The sequence below is a fragment of the Drosophila persimilis genome, unplaced genomic scaffold, assembly GCF_003286085.1.
Source record: "Drosophila persimilis strain 14011-0111.01,24,50 unplaced genomic scaffold, DperRS2 tig00000191-arrow-pilon, whole genome shotgun sequence".
Lineage (NCBI taxonomy): Eukaryota > Metazoa > Arthropoda > Insecta > Diptera > Drosophilidae > Drosophila > Drosophila persimilis.
The window spans coordinates 1,973,562-1,995,290 of record NW_020825298.1 but is presented as its reverse complement, the minus strand read 5'-3'; the positions used below and the strand labels follow the sequence as shown (position 1 = coordinate 1,995,290).

The 21,729-nt window shown below is 47.7% G+C and overlaps 2 protein-coding genes across 3 annotated transcripts in view; one reads left to right on the top strand and one right to left on the bottom strand.

Annotated features, from left to right (window-relative positions):
* LOC6595661 (dynein heavy chain 7, axonemal) overlaps positions 1 to 21,729 on the bottom strand; it is a 28,361-nt gene that overhangs the window by 4,830 nt on the left and 1,802 nt on the right. Inside the window, exons 1-21 of one of the 2 annotated variants that reach the window (XM_002020747.2) lie at positions 19,871 to 19,925; positions 19,074 to 19,617; positions 18,793 to 19,017; positions 16,481 to 16,643; positions 16,180 to 16,413; positions 14,541 to 16,120; positions 14,341 to 14,463; positions 13,966 to 14,119; positions 12,592 to 13,887; positions 12,087 to 12,533; positions 11,918 to 12,031; positions 10,343 to 11,856; positions 9,476 to 10,262; positions 9,221 to 9,403; positions 8,800 to 9,146; positions 7,894 to 8,733; positions 7,466 to 7,831; positions 3,552 to 3,839; positions 3,074 to 3,489; positions 2,834 to 3,012; positions 431 to 1,807 (exon numbers count right to left, since the gene is read on the bottom strand). In XM_002020747.2, coding sequence (XP_002020783.2) covers positions 431 to 1,807; positions 2,834 to 3,012; positions 3,074 to 3,489; positions 3,552 to 3,839; positions 7,466 to 7,831; positions 7,894 to 8,733; positions 8,800 to 9,146; positions 9,221 to 9,403; positions 9,476 to 10,262; positions 10,343 to 11,856; positions 11,918 to 12,031; positions 12,087 to 12,533; positions 12,592 to 13,887; positions 13,966 to 14,119; positions 14,341 to 14,463; positions 14,541 to 16,120; positions 16,180 to 16,413; positions 16,481 to 16,643; positions 18,793 to 19,017; positions 19,074 to 19,609 — 11,169 coding nt within the window. In that variant the 5' untranslated portion in view covers positions 19,610 to 19,617; positions 19,871 to 19,925. Of the gene's footprint in view, positions 1 to 430; positions 1,808 to 2,833; positions 3,013 to 3,073; positions 3,490 to 3,551; positions 3,840 to 7,465; positions 7,832 to 7,893; positions 8,734 to 8,799; positions 9,147 to 9,220; positions 9,404 to 9,475; positions 10,263 to 10,342; positions 11,857 to 11,917; positions 12,032 to 12,086; positions 12,534 to 12,591; positions 13,888 to 13,965; positions 14,120 to 14,340; positions 14,464 to 14,540; positions 16,121 to 16,179; positions 16,414 to 16,480; positions 16,644 to 18,792; positions 19,018 to 19,073; positions 19,618 to 19,870; positions 19,926 to 21,729 lie in introns of those variants that run through there. The other variant, XM_026988117.1, reaches the window with a different exon arrangement.
* LOC6595663 (elongation factor Ts, mitochondrial) lies at positions 20,001 to 21,394 on the top strand. The gene is made up of 3 exons (XM_002020749.2): positions 20,001 to 20,326; positions 20,400 to 20,648; positions 20,716 to 21,394. The coding sequence occupies exons 1-3, from the start codon at positions 20,153 to 20,155 to the stop codon at positions 21,244 to 21,246; spliced, it is 954 nt and encodes a 317-aa protein (XP_002020785.1). The 5' UTR covers positions 20,001 to 20,152; the 3' UTR covers positions 21,247 to 21,394.

Sequence of the window (21,729 nt, the reverse complement as noted above, 5' to 3'; positions counted from 1 at the left end):
GGGTAGGGATAGGTTCTCGGGAAAGCGTTTACTAAGCAGTTCTACATAGACCCTTTGTGTTTTCTCCAGTTTCTATAATGCGGCATGTTGGCGGAGCGGAATAAGCAAAAATATCCATAAGGAAGCAAGCTTCTATCAAGCATTAGCTGGCACTTACACGTCTCTCATAGAGGTCCTGTTTCGAATGCAATGCGGCAATTAAAGCGTTAAATTTATTACATTTTGAACTTAAGGAAATACTTTGAAGAAGCTTACCCAACGATCCTTTTTTTGGCAAGCAGGAATGTGTATAAAAAAGCAATGTAGGAGTGTTTCATAACAAAAGTATACAAATCGTATGTAAATGAGAGGACATACGAATGTTCTAAGCCCCAATTTCAAGTATAAAAACTATGCAATTCTCTAAAAGCATGATCAGAAATGGACTTACCTGTGTCAGCAGAGTGTGCGAGAGCAACATGTCCGTCTCCTTTTGGTCCCTCATAATGTCCGCATTGGCGTGGAAGCCAAAGATGGCCGGTGACGAGATCTGTGGCAGCTCTCGGGTATAGGTCATATACAAATCGACCTCCTTGAACACGGGGATATAGTACAACTCTGAGTCGTCCAGATAGTATGGCTTCTCCAGGTCGATCACCGCGGGGCAGTAGTAAAGGTCCAGTATGGTCTTGAGGGTACGGCGATCCCAGTCGTCGGTGACACGACCTCCATAGTTACACTCGCCCGTGAGATAGCGCAGAGCATCGTAGTTTACCGACTCGTACTGGTTGAGGAACATGCGCAACTGCATCAGGGATATGCGTAGATCGGTCTCGTTGAACTCGTAAGGTATGTTCCAGCCGATCGGACCGAAGGTGCGGCGCTCCTGGATCACAGCATGGAAAAAGCAGAGCGAGTAGATCAGCTGCTTGAAGATTCGCGGCTGGGTGCAGGACTCGTACCACTCCGGGTCACTGATCGGATCGCTTAACATCGACCGGAGAATGTTAGAGCGCAGACCCTTGGGCGGTTCGTTGGTCATTTTTATGCCATTCTGCAGCACCACCACCGGGAAATGATCGGCCGGATATGAGGTAAGCCATAGACGAAAGTCCGGATGCGTCGAGTCTGGCAGCAAGTTCTCGCAGATCTTTTCCAGCATGGGCATAAAACTAGCTGCCAAATGGCAGTTCTGCAGAACCACCCAGTTGCCCATTTTGACACCCTCATCGATCATCTTCATGGCAATGGGTCCCTGGCCCTGGCCCAGGGACAGAGAGAACAGACGGTTCGTGCCGAAGCCCTGATCCTCGGCAAACTTCAGCAGCGTGGCCGTGGGGTCGGAGCCAGGAGTCAGAATGAAAATCAGGGGTACACAGCAGTGCGAGTCACCGAACGAGGCCATCAAATCGAATTGCGGTGGGTCGACAAACTTGGCACCCAGCTGTCCAGACACAAAGTTAAGTACGGCTGGCACCAGTTTATCCGGTCGAAAGACCCGCAGCAGCAACAGCTTCTGGAAGACGGAGATGCGCTTGCTCCAGGCAGCGGGTATGTCCTTATTGTCCTGAGGCGTTTTTGAATCGAAAAACATTTTCCAACTGCTCGGATTCGCAACCAAATCCTCGCGTAAGCCCTTAAAGTTGGGCAAATTGGTCAGCCGGCAGACCTCATCCCAGTTCTGGACGCCCAGCCAGGAGGTGGGATTCTTGTGCGGATTCTCCAGACCAATGCCTCCAGTCAGCAGGAACATCCATTCGGCATTGTCAATCAAGTTATCGTGCTTCATCAGGTTGATGTTCAATATAAGCGAGAACAACAGCTTATCCTGTGCAAAGGCCAAGACATTTCATAAAAAACGAAAAAAACGAGAACTCAAGTCAGGGATGTCAGGATGGGATGTGTGAGTGGGGTCGCTCAGGCTCAGGGTCATCGTTTGGGGCTCGCTCTCGCATTAAATGGGTTACAGCAAGCCAAAAAGGTTGCCCTCTGAAATCAAAGCATTTTCCGAACCAACCCAAGCGGCGATGACGCTTCTCTGATAGCAATTTTGTTCTCCTCGTTTTTTACTTTTTGCAAAAGAAAATTAAAAGGCCGGGATCAAAGGTTAGCTCATGGCTGGGTCGCGACAGGAGCCGTGGAGCCAGTGGAAGGTTAAGGTATAGGGAAAGGGCATGGCATAATTGACTGAAAACAGCATAAAGCTAGCTAGAACTTGTTTGGATTATTATTTCCCTTATTTCCTCTTTTTTTCTTCCACTTTCCTTTGGCAAGGTACATCCTTTGATTGCAGCAGCAACGTAATAATGTTATTCGAGCAGCTCAAAAGTTGCACGGTGGGCGAGGTAGAGATGGTCTTTGGTTATTAGAATCACAAATTAGTTTCAAAAAGTATGGAAAAATGGAAAGGATAGTATAGGTAGTTGAGTGATGGAGTTAGCAGCACTTTTCTGGGGTTAATCAGGAGAGCCACAGATAGATAATTTCCTATTTCCTACAATCTACATTTTTGTCCTTCAATCAGAAGTTAACATCCACGGTGGCTGCAATTGCAGCCGCTGCCTTTCATTGTCAGTTGAAGTGGCATCAAGTACTATGTACTTGGAAGTAAAAGTACTTAAATATTATTTAAAACCAAGTCAAGGCAAGTCAAGTCAAGTAGAGCACGAAGCTCAGCCGCAAAGCAACTGATACGCAACGCAAAGGAATACGCTTCAAATGTCACATTATTAGATTATGCGCAATTACGGAGCTAACGAGGCTAAAGGCTACAGCCAACGGATACCAACCAACGGATGGACGGATAGACGGCTGGAAGGCTTGACGATAATTGGCATTAGCCATGGGCACTCACACGCTCGAACAGACTGCGACAGATGTTGACATACAGGCTGTAGGTGAAATGATTCCGCAAGTCCTGCAGACGGGCCACGATGTCGTCCACCTTCTCCGTGTTGTCGATGGAGGCCATGTACAGGTTGACAAACCAAACCAAACTGTACTGGTACATGGGATCGATGTTGGCCAATTCCACTGAAATACAAGAAGACTGTAAGACAGATTGATTACATATACAGTAGATGGAATGGATTACCTATTGTAAAGAACAAGATTGTGGAGTGCTCGGCTATTGGTACATAGCTCAACCGGGCTATATCAATCTGCTTTTCGGTGGCTTCCGTGATAATCTGCTTCTCACTGATGTCATTGGCCAAGGCCTTGGCCGAGCTCAATATCTGTACGGCCGTCTCGTCTTCCAAGATATTATCAGCAGAAGAGAGCACTTCGAGGATCTGGTCTTCAGTCTCCTTCAACATGCGCTTGTTCTCAGCTCCCTGGACAATTAGATTGTTCTTCTCCGCCTCCAAGTCGGGACGTTCTCGGGCCACCGTAATGCCCAGCAATTGATCCTGCAATCCCTGTGTGGTAATCATGAAATTTAGTAGGGTTACCTTAACAGCCACCTCGGGTAGATAATGCGGATTTCGCAGCTTCGTTGTCATATAGAATCTGAAATAAAGAATCATTTTAATGTTGCATATTGGGAGGAGCCAATCGAATTCCGTATCCACCTAAAACTATGATTATACTCAATCACAGAGTCGCCCAACTTGATGCAGAGAGTACCACCCTGCTTGAAGAGCTGCTTCAGCAGCACCGACTCCAAAATGGGATCCAACTCTTCGCCAATATTCTCCAGCAGCACTGGCAGACCGAATTGAATGGCATTCTCCATGACGCGAGTGTAATCGGGCTGATTGAGACGTATCACACAGAGCTTATTGTTCTTCTCATAGTTTTTAATCCATTTGTTGGCCTGGCCCTGGGGATCAATCATCAGTGGCCAGCGACGTGCATTCCTGTAACACACACACAAAATCAATGAATGAACACACGTATAATCTCGTATCTAAACACGCACTTTAAATGATATTACAAATGCAGGCAATTTGTCAACATGCACCCAGCATGGACTCCAACGAGCCCATCATTTTGTTGGAAGTTGGAATATTAAAAAGGAAAATACCGCATAAATACACATTCAATATTTACGTCAATAATTCATAAGCGTAAATAATTCTATAGAAATGTTTTTGCTCGCATTATGTGGAGATGTACTCGTGGGCGGGTGGAGGTGGATGTGGATGTGGAGGTGGAGGGGTCTGTCGTGCGGGTTTTGTGGGTTTTGCAATGGAAGCAAACCTCTGGCTTCAAATATGCCAATACATCATGCAAACGCAAACGTTAAGCCACAGACAGAACTATATTACAAAAGGAGCGTAGTCGCCTTTAGGCTTCCAAGGGGGTTTTGGACAGTTTCAAAAAGAGATACCCATTTAATGTTCTTACTAATTCCTTTTGTTTTTATAACATGTCATGAAGCTTCCTATCTATCTTTAGCTAGAAAATTAACTGTAATTTCCTAATGTACATTAGAAAATATTTTATGGGATTGCACATTTATCTTCTCTATATTCGAGAGCTTTTTTATGATGTTTCAAAATATGAGCCCACGAAATACACAAAGTATAAAGCACTATCCGATTGGTTGCTATAAAATGTTTCGAAATATTACCTCAATAAACATACTGAAAATATTTGAAATTTTAAAATAATGATTGGAAGACACTTAACACCCCAACGGGGGGTTTTGGGGCGCCCCTGAATGATATATGCATCTATGTATATACATATATACAAATATATATATTTATGGATATGTGTGCATACGGCGATTGTGGTTGTTTGTGTGTGTGTTTGGAACACTGCATATAGAGAGAGGGAGCTATTGCGATAACTCAGAGCCGGAGTGGCAAAAACGAAGAGGGGAATGGGAACGGGCACTGGCTGTGGCTGTGGCAGTGGCATATAGAGAGTGAGATAGAGCGAGAAAAACAACAATAACTTGCAGCAGTGGCAACGTTGATGGCAACAGCGACGGCAGCGGCCAACACATGACAAATTCACACCGAATACAAATTGCTCGTGCGAATGAATGAACATTTTTGTAAATTGAAAACTTGATGAATGAAAAATATTTGATGGAAAAACAAAAGAGCAATGTCCCGGCACCGGTCCTGGTGCCGTTGCTGTTGCCGCTGCCGCTGCCGGTAGGAGTCCTAGGCCGCTGCCTGTTTCCCGTACGGGGACCCACGATAACAAAAATTTTAACAAATTTTATACAACGAATTCCAGCTCCAAACTCCTATACAATAGAACCCCATAGAAGTGGGACGGTCTGTGCAATGGGCAGGCAGTTGCCATATGAAAAATTGCTAAAGTTCAGAGCACACCACCCGTGGGACCAGCTAGAGATACGGTTTTTAACTGTTTGTCACAGAATAAAAAGGAAGTTTGCACGAAAAATAGTTGTGAACACAGTCAAATATGCCATTCAACTGCATCCAGCATTGCAAATCTGTGCAGAATCCGTTGATTGGTGTTGGGGAATTTCACTGTTGCAATAAAACCCAAAAAGGGAATCAATATTTAAAAAAAAAACCTTATCAAATTCAGTAGCGAGAGTTGATAGCTATAGGAATTGTTATGGATTGCATACTTTGGGGAGAGATAAATATGTTACAGCTTTAAATTTTGTTGATAATTCAATACAATTAGGTAAGCCTTCCACTCTCATAGTTTAAAGATTTGCAGCACTTTTCAGCTCACTTTCCGATTGCTGCTATCCATTTATCCAACACTAACGACGCAGTCAGGAGCAAACCATGTTCTCACTTCAAGCTCATTACGCATTCTGTAAGGTCTAGAACATGGCGACCCAAAGCGAAGGTCTACAAATTGTTTTTCCCTTTTTCAAATTAACATTATTTAATCAAAGACATGCCTCCCAAACCTACGCATAGAGGCATGACCCGAAAAACCTGTTCTACACCTGATACCCAATATACGAACATAGCATTTTATGATGCTGACGAGAGAAAGCTGGAGAGGTAGATGTAGAGGTATAGGCTGAGTCAGAGGAAAAGACTGGGGCAAAGAGGTCACCATATGTGCTACGTGTCACCCGGAATATTAAGCAAATGAATGTTAATAGTAAAGACAACACAAGGAACCCAGTGAGTTCTATCGAACACCCCAGCCATCCCAACCCTCCTGGCTCTCGGCATATTTGCCAAATACAAATACAAATTTCTCTATACGAGTATGTACTATACACATAGACCAAGGCCCCGAAACTACAGTGTAAGTCCCAAAGGATGTGCAATCGTCTGCTGCTGCTGCTGCTACCCCTGGGTCGATGTAAAAATTAAACCTAATCCGCTCTGGGCGCACATTAATCAATTGCTTATAGAGGGAGAGTGGTCCTGAAGCTGAAGCTGAGGCAGCCCGCATGCCCCGGCGGTCGCGTTCACTCACTCACTTCTGGGGCCCTCAGGTATTTTCGGGCATGCTCCAAATTACTTTGAACACTTTCATGGAAAGCGGCTGCCGAAGCAGCAGCCAGGAATTTCCTTTATTAAATCGACCAGCGACAGGACGAGAGACGGAAGACGAAAGAAGAAAGACGAAAGACTGGAGATGTGGAGTGGCATTTGGCCCTGCTCCCTGACCTCAGAGAAACCCACCAGATGCGTAATACACGCATCAAACATGAAATTTCTGCTCTGCCTCCATCCCCCTTGCAGCTTCTTGTGCCCTTTGTACCTTGAGCTACAACCACCAGGCTACTGGCTGGCTGCTGGCTGCTGGCTGATGGCTGCTGGATGGCGTGTCCTGGCAACGACTCGTTCTGGCCACATGCGGGTGCACCCTCCCTAACAACACCTACCTACCCCCAGCTACTGTTCCCAGTTCCCATTTGAGACCGCGTTTGCTTTCGCGTTCCGGTTCCCCTTCCCCTTCCAGTTCTAGTGCCACTGCCACGGCTACCGTGCAGCATCCGGTGCTGTTCTCACACTCACAATCGCAACGTCTGCACGAGGCGTATCTTTAATTTTCCTAATATGCGTGAATTCTAACGTTTTATGTTTCGTAATTAGAAAAGAGGCAAAACAAAAACTCCAGCTTCGTGTCTCTGACAGGCAGCCCAGCGCATTGGAGGAATGAAGCACGAGGCAGGGCAGGCCCCATAATTACCGTGTCAGGTTGTTTAATTGATGCGAACAGAAGACAGAGGGGAGGGATGGGATTAGGATTAGATGCTAGATGTTGTCATAACTTGGAGTAGTAAAAAGAAACTTCAACTACAAGAAAATCCTCTGGTGCACTTTAACAAAATATGACATGAAATCGAACATTGTTTCATGGTGGTGTTCCACAGTACGACTTACATCTGTCAAAATTGTTTTAAGACACAAACAAGTAATTGAATCAACGAAGAGGGCTCTTCCTCGTAACACTTCTACACTACGACTAAATGTTTGATTGTATTACCCTAAGAAACAATAAAAGTCCTTCAATTTCGGCAACGAAAGCCACTAATACTCTTCCATATCGACTCAATAGAATTGTAAGTTCTACTCACTTCATCATGATGGCACTCTCAATGGAGAACGCATCCGTGGGCAGGCCACAGATATTCCAGAAACGAATCTCCACCGGTTCGCCCAGGACAACAGCCAGCTGGAAATCGGGTGAGCAGACGACGCCATAATTGATGCACTTAACGACCCATTTCTTGATTTGTTTGACTCTAAAATCGATGGTGAAAGGCCCTAGATAGGCCACCACCCCAGAGGAGATCAGCACATCGCCGGTAACGCTCTTGAAGCTACCCTGCAGCATCTTGGCCGTCTCCGACCAACGAGTGCGTTCGCCACCCAAGCCAGAGATGAGCTCCTGGGCGCGCTGTAGTTTCTTAGTACAAGCCTCATGCTCGGCCAACAGAACGCTAGAAAAGAGAGTGAGACCATCAAAATGAATCAATAGAAATCGATAGATTCCACTACTTACCCATACTGCCTAAGCTGCTCGTCGAGAATCTTCTGAATAGCCGCCAGATTGGCCTCAACTCTGGCCAATTGTGCCAATTTTTCGTTGAGCGTCTTCATGGCCGCATCATAGGTAGCTTCGGCCTCGGCCAGGGCTATCTTCTTGGGCGCCACAATCTTGGCCACAACATCGTACTTGGACAAGGCAATGACCCATCGACACAGGCCCTCGCAGGCTGTGGAGGCCGTCTTAATCTTATCCGGATCGAACGCCTCATTGTTGAGGATGCGCTGGTGCAGCTTCTTCATCACCTCCAGCGGAATGTTATCTTTGTCGAAGTTGAGAAGACTGTCCAGGAATTTCATGTCGCTGAGCACTCGCTTGGAGGGACCCCAGTAGTCCTCCACAGTGCCCAAGCCACTCGGATTGGGCACCTTGTCCGGCTTAACATCTTTGAGAATGCAAACGGCCTCCATGACAATTCGCACGCCAATGGGCGGACTCTTCATTGTCTTGACCACAGCAATGTCCGCCGTGGTTAGAGTATTCAGGGCGGCCAGAGCTGAATTCAAAATGGGCAGGGCCTCGCCCAATTTGGCGTCGCACTCGTCCTTAATCGTTTGAGCAATAGCCGCCTGCTCCTTGGCCGACTCTTCGTCCTGTTTGACAATCTCCCTCTGTTCGGCTGCAATGTTACTGTCTGCCGTCACTTTTGCCACTTGCTCGGCCACGATTTCAGAGGCTTCTTTCAATTTGGGCTCGAGCGCCTGCAGTTGCTCCTGCATTACACCCACTTGCTGGGCGGCAATGTCCAGTTGGGAGATGCCTGTCAAGTAGCGATTGCGATTGGTTGTGATGTTGCTGAAAAAGAGAGAAGATTACATTCAAGATTTCATTCAGAACTGAATTTCAATAAGTTCCAGTTACTTTCTCTTCTGACTGAGGAGAGACTTGAATGTTTGGATCAGCTCCAAATACGAAGTGGGGGTCACGTAGTTGTATCTGTGCAGTCTGGAAAAGAACTTCTCGGATAGCAGCTGCGTGGAGGTATGGAACTCCATGCACATATCAATGGCTGTGCTTCGCTCCAGGGCAGTCAGATCCTCGGTGGCGAGGAAACGCGTCGATACAGCCAGCAGGGCATCCTCCGGCCAGGATTGGAACCAATCGATGGTACAGCAATTGACAATAGAAGGGAACTTACGAATACGATTGCGCAGGGCCTCGCCAATGGGGGACATGGCCAGCACAATATGCAGCTGATCTTTACAAGTCTAAGGAGGAATTTCAGGTGGGAAAATTAGTTTGAAAAGCAGATATTTGGTTACAGCTCGTTCTGTGATCCCACCGTAACAAAGAAATTGAATAGAGCCACGGGACTGCCATCAGTTTGGACAGCCTTATCGCGTTGCTTATCGATCTGTGCCATCTTCTCGACCACCTCGATCTTCTCTTCGTTGGTAAACAGATTGGGAACCTCACCCGAGTTGAGCAGATTGTTGATGTCCTCCAAGAACGATTCATCCTTGATCTATAAAGAGTCTAAGCGGGTTAGAGAAACCAAGCCCCAGGGAGAGAGCAGTCCACAGCCAATTGTTCCCACCTGTACGTCCGTAAAGAGAAAGACACCGTGCATCTCGGATGCCCCAATTTTGCGTAAGATTGTCTTGATATCCTCGTGATACTCATAGGGACCATACAATCGAGTAATTTCCACTTGAAATAGCTCATAGTCGCATATATGCGAAGCCAGACGAGTCAAGCTCTGGCGTCCGGAGCCGCCGACCCCAATGAGCAGAGCATGACTACGTGGCTGCTTTATGATGCGGCATATGCGCGACAAATGCTCGATGGCGAAGCGGAAAAGCACCAGATTCATGGGTTTCTTCGACATGTTGTTGTACTCCACCAGATAGGCCTCCACCACATTGCGCAACTCCTCCAGGTCCTGCACCTCAACATAGTTCTTGGTATCCGCTTTCGGATTGGTGAAGTCACAGTAAATCAGCTGACGGAAGTCGGACTCCTCCAATTTCTTGCCTTTGCTCACAAGCCGCCCGAACAGCTTCGAGGCATCAATGTTGAAAGCGTTCATCACAGTGGTGCAAACGTTCTCAAACAACCAGCTACGATCGGCATCCTCCACCAGCCGATCCCCATAGACCCGCAATACCTCGTGCACCCACAGACGACGCATCGAGTTCATGTCCTCCGTGGCCTCGGGCACCGACAGTAGCACACCCTGTATGACCCTAGAGAAATCTCGCAGGTTGAACAGATAGTGCGACTTGGCCGGTGTGGGCAGCAGATTAAGCTTGGCATCATTGTAAATGGTCAGCGTGGCACTCACAATCTCATCTATACAGGGATCGAATTCTTTGGAGAAGCCCCTAAAGTCAGGCAGGAAATATAATCAAGGTAAAGCATGAGTATTCCTGAATCAAATATCATTTATAACTTATAATCTCACCTGGTATCCAAATGCCAGAGTACAATCTTGCTAAAGATCGTGGTCATGATCTCGTTGTTGAAGTCATCGATAGACACCACATTGAAGAATCGCTGGAATCGTTGTGTCACTGTATTGCCCGTCGAAGGCGGTCCCATGGCCGTAATCATTTGCAGATCTATCAGCTTCATGGGCACTATGTTCTTCCGGTCGTACCACATCATGTGATCGAGCATCATGCGAAGCAGCTCGATAGGAGGCTGGGCCCCGTAGTTCTCTTTGAGCGGCATGGAAACATCATCCACGAAGATCACAAAGCGCTTATTGAGCGGAGGACCGAATACACCCTTTCGCCGTTTGTCCAGCTTGGACATGATAATGTCCTGGGTCTGATTGGCCGAAGTCTGGGCTGAAAAGCTGATCAACAGCGGCTTGTAGACATTCAAGTCCATTCTTTTCAGCATGTAATCGATCACATATACACTCTTGCCCGTTCCCGTGGGTCCCACTAGCATCAGGGGCTTGGCGTGACGCACCAGCAGATCTAGAATGGCCCCAATGCGAATACTTTCGTTGGTTTGTATAATGATCTGATTGACGGGTATGTCCCGAGGAATGGGCGGAGCCGAGTTCACGTCGTCCTGCCAGGGCTTCCACTTGCCTTTTCCCTCTTTAATATAGCGATAATCGAAGACAGATCCCTGCTTTGGTATAGGGAAAATAAAAGGCTTTGCCAGCACATCCACATAGAGATCGGGTGTGACACCATAAAGGTCATACAGGCTCTGCGGGAACGTCTTCTCCATTAGAGCCCGAAAGACGATGTTGAACTTCTCCCGGCTGGGGGCATCCAGTGATCCGCCGAGCGACCAAACGGCTGAGAATAAGAATATTCCCTCGAGTTGGGCTCGGAAGTCCAGGTCCGATATATTGGTCACGTATTTCTCGTCCTTGAAGTCATCGATGAAGCACTCGAAAAAGTTCATGAGGCTCACCATAAGATTGGCATCCGAAGTCGGTGCTATCTCCTTCAGACCCTTTCGCACGATGTATAGCAAGATAGGACAGAAGCGCGAGATCATGGTGGAGATCAACTGCTTGCTGACCGTGTGAAAGGCGGCCGGCAAGGTATTCTTCCACGAAGCCACCAACGGCTCCCAACCCAGGGAGCTGGGCTCCAAGTAGATCATTCCACAACGCGACACTGTGGCCGGTGAGGCCACCTCCAAGTCCATGGGTTCGAATATCAGATTTGTGCTATTCGACAGTTGGATAATCTCGCCGGACATCAGGCACAGCTTCTTGTTGTCATCGAGTACAGTGTTCATGTTCTCGATCCAAATGGCATCCACTGGCCCGTCGAAGATCAGCCACTTTCGGTCGGGAGAATCAGACACAGCGAATATGCGATAATTGACGGCTAGAATGCCATCGCTCCACTCGTGGGAGACTGCATCGAACTGTCCGTAAAGTTGACCCATGGTAATGGCCTTCGGATTGATGACCGTATATATGGCTTTATTTTCGGAACCATCCTATGAAGTTTCGGGGAAATTGAATGCAACATATAATTTAAATCAATATTTGCGCCCTTACCTTTTTCTCCATGCACTCCAGAGCCTCTGCTAGGACACGATATGTCGTAGACTTTCCTCCAAATGGATAGCCCACCAGCATAAGTCCGTGCCGCACCACAATCATTTCATAGAGCTGTCAAAGACGGAAGAAGAATATATAGAAGAATACTTCAGTCTTGTTCACCCACCTGTTGGACCTTCTCCAGGACAAATGGAGTGCACTGTTTGTTCTGCCTTTCGCATGCCCATTGGGTGCACTCATTAAAGAGGACGTAATCGGCTTCCGGCAATGTTACCCCCGGGAACAAATCAGATGTGATGCCCTGGAACAGGGGAATGTCCTGATTGAGGAACTTTGGCAAGTTGACATCTTTGATAGAGCGAAGGACGAGTATGTCCTCGTTCTCATTGCGATATCGTAGTTTTAGAGCGCCCGCTGCCTTCAGCACCGACTTCACAGCCCGCATGCCATAATCGTAGTGACATTGAGTACTCAACTGCTCGGAGCACAGACGATAGGTGGCCACAATCTTCACAGACAGAGGTTTCGCCGTGAGGAAGCCATAGGAGTAGAGTTCTATCTCAGAGATGAGAGCGTAGTCCGGTACCATCATAGCCACAGAACGGAAGAGTGCCTAAACAGAAAAGAAGAAATTTAAACCAAGAAAACTCAAATCGAAAGATAAACCCTACCTTTAGGTTATCAGGCAATTCGGAACGACCAGCATAGCCAGGATTCATTGTGATGAACACGGCGCAAGTGGGATCCAGGGTCAGGGTGGTACCCTCAAACACCAAAGTGGGACTGCCAGAGTTGATGCCCCGCTGGATGGTCATAATTTGCTGGGCCACGACCGACAACACCTCGAGATCGATGCGATTGAACTCGTCGAAGCAAGACCAGGCACCACAAGAGGCCAGACCCTTGAAGAACTTGCCGAGAGCCAGGTAATCCAGGCCGTCCGAGCAGTTGAAGACCACACACTGCTTTGCCACGGCCTTGGCCAGATCCTTGGTGGTCTCTGTTTTGCCAGTGCCCGCAGGACCTTCGGGGGCACCACCCAAATGGAGATTCAGGGCTGCAAACAGGGTGCGATAGCAACGATCCGTCAGTGGGGTGACGACGAGTCGGGTGGTGTTGCCCAAATACTCATAGCCGTATGGCAGCGAGCAGTTTATCATCCTCGTGTCCAGGTTATTTTCCTCCCAGTAGTATCGCAGCTGGCACAGCCACTGGAAGTCCTGTAGATCCTCCACCTCCTTGTCCACGATGTCTGCCAAGACATCTCGAGCATGCACATCCAGCACCACAAGGGCGCCCAGTGTGATGCGGTTCTGTGTGTTTAGATCGCCGCGGACCAGATCGACGATCTTGTTGATTTGCTGGATGCATTTTTGCAGATATTTGGCCAGGTTCCCCTTCGGGTCGTCACTCTCGAAGCACTCGGTGATCTCCAGCGTCCAGTAGGTCAGCGATATGGACTGCACACACTGACCCGGCCAGGTGAGCACCCACACATTGCGCACAATCTTCAGGTAGCTGTAGAAGGCCTCGGACATCTTGTGGTGTATGCTCTTCTTCATATCGATCTCCAGTTCCAGCAGCCACTTCTCGACTTGACCGCGAGCCTTGGACGTTGAGATGACGTCCACCAGGACCACTTCCTCACGCTCCGAGGAGCGCATGGCCGTCACATCCAATTCCTCGGTGAAGTTCAGCGTGGCAATGCCCTCGAAGCACTTCTTCAGATGTGGCTGGACGCGTGTAGGGTCCTTCGTCTCCGAGAGTATCTCCAGTAGCTCGTCGTTCGACAGGAAGAAGAAACGCGGGAAGTACAGACGCTTCTTCTCCAAATAGGCATTCAGCCCCTTCTGGATAATCTCCAGCAAGCTGTATGCCTTCTTCAGCTTGTCATTCATCTTGTCGATTTGCACAACGGTCATGACGCGTGGATCCGAGGCCACCTGCTTCATCAGCTCCTTCCATATCTACAAGACAACCACAACCACAAAGAAAAGCAGTGGGATGCCAAAGTCTCTTAGGGATGGGGCACGGCGCACACTCACCTTATCCACGGCACTAAAGCGTCGCCCCTCCTCGGGCATCTGTTGCTGAATGTCCGGACTACTGAATATGGGCTCCAAGTACATCCAAGTCGACTGCACCCGCAGCCATTCGTCCAGGATCTCCTGCAGCAGCATGAGTTTGGCCTCCCACTTCCTGCAAAAGGCCAACAATGGTTAGCATGTGTGACTTGTGTGCCTCTGGCATTGACAGCTCAATAAATAGATGGAGAAGTTAGAGAAGAGTAGCGACAGGCCACGGCGACACTCTGATTGCACTGCAACACTCTTACACACCCAGGGGTAAGAATATTAACATTTTGTGGAATATAATAAGTACCTCCTTAATAGAGCTCACAGAACCTCAAACATACTTACAGTATATCCGCCTCAAATGGCTTGATGTAGGGTGAACTCTTCATCGTCTGCGTCTTGATGATTTGATCGTCCAGCAGTATTTGTATGTCATCCACGGAAGACAGCTTAAAGGTTCCGGAGTCCCTGTGGGAGACATTTCAATTACAGTAACATGGACATGAACATAGTGCCTCCCTGCCCCTCCCTGCCACTGTGGTTACCTGTATGGCGAAATGGTAAACTCAACGCCCTCCCATTCGTTGACCATCTTGGCCATGGCTTTCTCCAGATTGTTCTCTTTGGTGGCACTCTCCGAAATGGCCTCGAACTTGGGCACATACTCATCCAGCTGGTATTCGATAATCTTCTCGAGCGTCAGCTCCGGCGACACCTTAATGGGGAAGCCAATAATCTCGGACACTTGCTCCCAATGACGGGCCTTCATGCCCGGATTGCCCAATGTATTGATGATCGGCATGTGCTCACGGAAGGCCTCAATCTGCTCCTTAACGTCGAGTATCAATTGCATTGTGGTGGGATGATCTCCCATTTGCTTCTCAAGCTTCTGGATGATACGATGGAAGTTGGACACATCGGTATCGATCTCGTCGGGATCGAAGGATCCCACTTGGGAGTGCATCCAAAGGTCATATTTGTCCATAAAGTCTTGGCCGGCGTCAAAGAGATTCTTGTAGGGCTTCAATTGATCGTGGGCCTTCTTGCGCATCGGATACTGCGAGAGATCCCAGCCATAGGAAGTTTCCTCCTCGTTGATCTGATCGATAGTCTCCATGGCCTGAACCAGACGCTGATCCAGTAGGCTGGCCCTCTTCTTGTACCGCTGCAGCTGTTTGATGTCGCCCCATGTGTCGTAGGTCTGCACCTGCTCGTAGTAGTTCTGCAGTTCGCGCCGGAACAGGTCGATGCGCTTCTTCAGCAGCTCCTGGTACTCGATCATCTTCTCGGCTATGATGGCGCGGTGCTGCTCGAATACGGAGGGCAGCTTCAGGTACCACTGGAAGGAGTTGCTGTTGTTCTTGATCTCCAGCGGGGAGTATAGCGTATGATCCATTAGCCACAAAATTTCCCCCATATTGACCTTCAGACGGGCCTCCATCTCGGGCACGAGATTCTCCTCTGCATGCACTACATAAGCCTTCAATTCCATAAGCTCTGCGGTGTCTTTCGGCACAGTCAAGGCCTTCTTTGCGATGGCATCGTATTCCTTGCCCAATCGGGAGATTCTCTGCTGCTGATCGGTCACCATTCGGGTGAGTAGCTCGTTCTGCAGCTGCCTCGCCAGTGTCTCAAGATGCAGAATGAACTTCTCGCGATGAAACTCGTACAGGCCCATGCGTATAACGCTCCACACTTCCCTAGCAATGCGATCCTCCTTCTCTTTGTACTCGTATACCATTTCTGCATACTGATCGAAGGTGGCTTCGCCTTCCATAAAGTTGGCCACACGCTCCGCGTCGATTCCATTAATGAGATCGATGAACTGATCAAAGTCCTGCAGCCGCAGCTCGGGCCCAATACGCTGTTCCTCCAAAAGGGAACAAATCCGGTTCTTTGTGTCCTGCACTATACTATCCGGCACGGCGGGCGTGAGGAACATCTTCTTGGATATCACCAGATCCGTGTAGAGCTTGCTTTCAATCCGTGGCAACATGGTGACACTCATCACAATCGAATCGATGACACGTAGCAATTCGCTTTGGATCTTCGAAAAGCCCGGATTAAAGCTGATGGTATCCTCATCGCTAAGCATCACAGAGATTTCAAAGCCAGGATTTAGATGCTGTCGAGGGGATGGCACTTCATTAATCTATTAAACCTTACGAATTGCTCTTTACTCACCCCGAAATCGCAAACAAAGTCGGCATAGGCCTTCAGACTCCTGATGCAGATGTCCTCCAGCTGCTGGGTCATCAGTGCCGCCACGCAGTTGAAGAAACGCTTCACCAGGGTCACTCTTCTGATATCCGGCAACTGTCCGCGCTTGCTGGCCTTCAGCAGAGTCGAGTGTATCTCCCCATACCATGTCTCATCCAGCATGGTCTTTACTGTATCTATATAAGTTCCACATTGGTACTGCCAGGCGAAAAAACGGAACCAATTTGAAGGTGGATTGTTACGGTAATCCCTGCTCTAATCTTACCGCAAATCCGAACAATGTGTATGGGCCCTCAGCCTTGCTAAGCTCCTGAATGTCGACCAAAGTTTTGTTGATATATTTCACGCTCCACAGCTCCAAAATGCTGGCCACACTTCGATGTATGCTGAACAGCGTTTTCATCAGTCGATTGCGGTTCTCATCATAGCTGGAGGAGATAGGACGAGAGCGTGGCGTTAGTTGGCTATGCAAATTATCTGCTATCGTCTTCGCTAAAACTTTTCACTCGAGGTACTTCGTCACAGCCCATTAAGCATGGCAGGGAACCACAACCATTCCACAGCACCCACGCAACCACGCAACCCAGACGCCAGAGGCATTCTTAATGATGCCAAATGCTCAAAGGGCCATAAATTACCGAAGCGAACCTCACACGGCTGCGGGGCTTCCACACATATACATCGATATGCCGTCGCCCAATTTGCCAAGCGACCCACTTAGGAGCGCCTGATAATGGTATTATGACATTAGACTTTGCTATAGCTAATAATATGAAACAATACATACATATATACAAAGATATCTAATATAAAGATGAGGTATGAAATGGGCTAAACCGATTGCACATAAAATTATAAATTATTTATCCATTTCTCGCTCTCTGATGCGAAGGCAAAGACCATTCTGTGAGAATCGGCTTACACGCACACATTCAAACTCGCTGGTGCAAAGAGGCGAGAAAAGAGCTCCCAGAGGTCTAAAAGTTCTGTTGAGACATTTCGCTTTTATGAAGTGATACAGTTCATCTATGTTTATAAAGTATGGTTAGTGGTTAGATGCTATCGATCTACCTGTCATCTCGTTTCAGAACACTTGCACATCGCTAGCCGACACAACTATAAACTATACCCTCAAAATGCGGTGATGTATCCCACAAGAACCGCCCAGCCACACTTCCACCCACCCCAAGCGGCTTACTACTCAGTGTCAGAAACAAGTTCAATTCATTTTTAAGCATATCCTTTTTGCAATTTATGTCTCGCCCCCGTGCTCCCGTGCTCCTGCTCCTGACCAAATCCCAACCCAAAAACTCGCAGCAAGCAGCATCTTCCATCTTCTCTGGGCTTCCCTCCTTCCGCCTCCCCTCCTCCAGCAACTTCCAGTCAGCTTACTGTTGCTCATCAAATGTCAAACCAATACACAGGAGGACTTAACTTTCTGTTGCCGCTGCTTTTGCTTTTGTTTGAAATACCCTTGACGAGGTATTGATGCATTTTACAAGAAGTTTGCAACGAACGGAAGGACCTATGTGCGACCCCATTGTGGTTATTCCTTATCCATCATCAAACTCGTATTTCTTAGTTTTAAATCTGTCTAATCCGTCTGAAACTTGACACGGAGTCTTAATCTTAATCGGAATCGTCAATTGTAAGCTGTGGTTAAGATCCACGGATCTCTAAGAGTATCTCATGGTTCGACCCCCTTTTCTAGCCTTTCTTTAAATTTGTTGTTGCCTTGGCCCTGATGCTGTGGTGCTGCTTTTTCCATTTCCGTGGCATTGTAGTTGAAAAAGTGCGGTTAAAAAGTTTTTGGCACGCCGCAAAGCGATTTCTCGCGTTTTCCCCATTGCAAGAAGCTTTTAATAATGTCGCGCGACTTTCGTTATTTTCACTCCCAGAGAGAGGCAGAAGGCAGGATCTCCGGGCAACTTTGTCAGCGTCAGCGTCTCTGTCACTGCCGGCGCAAATTGAGATGAGGTTATTTTCATAAGATTTCGCGCGTTGCCGCAACTCAAAGGGCGGCAATTCATTTCATAAAAATCCGATTGGGATTTTAATCCACAATGAAGCCAGCCAGCACACTTCCACACATGTGGGTGGTATCCAGATCCGGATCCGGTGTGCTCGAGTGTTTGTGTGGATGTGTGGATGTAATTGCATGTCAATTGCACGCTTCTTTTCGGAAAAGGGGAAGCCCCAACGCTCGCATTCAATTATGGCAACTTTTTCTTTCATTTCTACTTTTTTTTGTGTGGCTCATTGTAAGCGCACGATTTACTTGCGGCTGGTGCGGGTGCTGCTGGGTATGGGTATAATTTATTTTAATTAAAAAAATGAATCTCGCATTTTCAGAGGAAGGTCGAAGTTCATTTTCGATTCTCAATTCATGGCGAAAACTTATGAAATGAAAATAAAAGCTTTAGGCTTTTTAATCAGAAGAGATTATAGATCTTTGTTCATTTCAAATATGATGATTTCCGATTTATGATGGGGAAATCTGGATTTATATTTCATATTTGGCATCGAAAAATGGTGCTTACCTTCTTTTTTTCCTTATAATTACGAAAGAAAACTCACCGAAAACGCCAATGATTTGTCAAAAGCTTCACTTCACGACGCTCTGGGGTTTCCAAAAATTTAGTGGCACCCTCTTTTGTCAGCCGATCGAGAGCCGTGTGACGTAGCACGTAGTCAACGACGGCCTTCTTCATGGCAAACACATAGTCCGCACGCACCTCGGCAATGTTCTCATTCAGAGCTGTTTGCCATTTGTTCAGGAACGCCGGCACCAGGTCCGTAATCCTGCAAAGAAATATGGGTACAAAGGGAATGATATATTTCGAAACAGATTCTCGCACCTCTTGAGGATCTTTCGGCTGAGCGGCGACACATGGATGGTGTCGATGCCATGCTTGATGTAGTAATAGTAGCGCAGGGTCTCCTTCTCGTCCTTGTCGGGAAAGGGTATCTGACACTCGCCCACATGCTCCGCGTCCTGATCATCGTCCATGTGCAGAATCAACTCGACCAGTTTCCGGCGGAATAGCTCGCGCTCCACCCGCATCAGCATGTAGTTGGCTTTGCCTTTCCGCTCAGTCTCCGCTTTCTTCTCCTCCCGCTTGCGCCGTGCACGCTTTTTGGGGCAGAGTATGCTTTCGGGCAGCTCGGAGAGCATTTTCCCATCCAGTAGCCCACTCGTGCACTCCGGCATATTCAGTTCGTACCAGAGGCGCCGGGATTTGTACTCGGGATTGGCCTTCGACTGGAGGATACTCTGCAGCACATCCGGCTTTGGCCGGGTGTAGAGCATTTTGGACTTTTCGCATATGCGGCGGGCGCCGCAAATGGACGTAAAGCTGGGTATATCCCTGTTGGGATTTTGTCGGTTCTGCATGTTGCGGTCTGTAACAAGAAGCGAATTTGAATTTACATTTTAATTATAACCGGTTCATGAGGAAAGTGGTGGTTGTAGTCTTCGCTAGTTGCTGGGTGGCAACGCCGGCTTGCAATAGTATCGATAGCAATCAGCTGTCGAACACATGATACCCGGCTGCTGCCTTGCCACCACTAACACCCACAAAATTGTGCAACCCGGAAAATTATAAATTTCTTTTTAAAATTACTTCACTTAGTTTAGGTTAAAACATCGACTTACCAGTCGTAATTCTATTGCAGCACACAAAATTGTTTATTTAGTACGCGCCGCAACGCGATTTTTTCGGCTTTTATTTTATCCGAGCATACGAGAACGTGTTGAAAACAAATGCAAATGCCACACGTTTCCTGTTTATTTTGAATTGATTTTGGAAAAGTCGGAAAAACAAGCAACCGGCGTTGCCCATAGCAGCAGCCGGCCCAGAGCAACAAGTCACCCCATACCATACCCCTAGGTCTCTACCAGAAAAAAAGTAAAAGAAAAATCAAATAAAAACCTGCAATGTTGCTACAAAAGTTCTACATGCGTGCCCTGCACACCACGCGAATGGTGTATGCCAGTGGATCAGGCGCCGGCCTGGAGAAGAGTGCCCTGTCCGCCCTACGCAAGAAGACCGGCTACACATTCGCCAACTGCAAGAAGGCCCTGGAGTTGCATAACAACGATGTCAGTGAGGTGAGTGCCCAATCATCCAGAACTCTATTCTCGCAGAGATTTTAATACCAGTCTCTCTCGCTTTTTGGAACAGGCGGAGAAATGGCTGCATGCACAGGCACAGAGTCTCGGCTGGACCAAGGCAACGAAAATGGCAGATCGTGCCACTGCCCAGGGCCTCGTTGGGGTTCTTGTACGCGGCAATCTGGGCGCTATGGTGGAACTCAACTGTGAGACCGATTTTGTGGCACGCAATGATGTCTTCAAGCGCTTCGTGGACCATGTCGCACGGATCTGCCTGCAATACACGGAAGCTATCGAATTTGACGGAGATCTCTGGAAGGTAATTATACATTCCTGTTTTTTGTTCATCTTTCGTTTGCTAACACTTCGAACCTCTATTTTATCAGCTTGGTTACGAATCAGAGGCTTTGAGGAATCTTCCTACGGATAAAGGCCGCAATTTGGGCGATCATTTGGCCCTACTTATTGGCGCCGTGGGGGAGAATGCCACCATCAAGCGAGCCATCTGCTTTAAGGCCAAACATGACATTAATTTGTGCGGCTATGCACATCCAGCACCCACCAATGTGGGCACCACTGACGACACCACACAAGTGGGCAAATACGGTACCATTATGGCATTCCGTTCCGACATTAAGTATCCGGACTATGAGTTCCAAAAAAGCATTTGCCAGCAAATTGTGGGCCTGAAGCCAAAGAAGATTGGTGAATACGACAAGGACAAGCCGGTCGAGAACAAGGACGACGAGACGTGCCTCATTCATCAGGAGTATCTGTTGGACGCGGACAGAACTGTCGGAGAAATTCTCAAGGAGCACGAGACCACTGTTGTCGACTATCATCGGTACGAGTGCGGCGAGGCGACCAAGGGCAATCTCGACGAAATTCTTCGCTCCCGAGAGCAGAGTAGCAATTAAATAGATCTAAAACCAGACGACTGTAGCATACAACATTGTTATACACCAAACATAACATTACACACACAAACCATGATTGTTAGACCGAAATTCTGGACAAAATTTGCATGCTGAGTAAGAACAATAACTACCACGAACCCAAAGTGTACTTTGAATACCATGAGTCATGGCAAAAAATTGGGGTAACATGCTGGCGTGCGCCTGCGCAACACGGGAAGCACGCTTGAGCGCCTTCCGGCGGCAGCAGCAGCACTAGCAGCAGAAGACTGGACAGTAGAATGAACTGTTTATGAACGTATTTTGTTCCGTAGCCGGTAATTATCAGCACGTCAGCCAAAAAGGGGAAAAGAGCCAAACAGGTATTGGACGATCCTGGACGTGGACCGCCACCACAAGTTCAATGAGCCCTTCAGGTCACGTGTGGCGTTCATATGAAGCTGGAAATCAATGTTATATGAATTTAGAATCTCTTGATGTACAAAC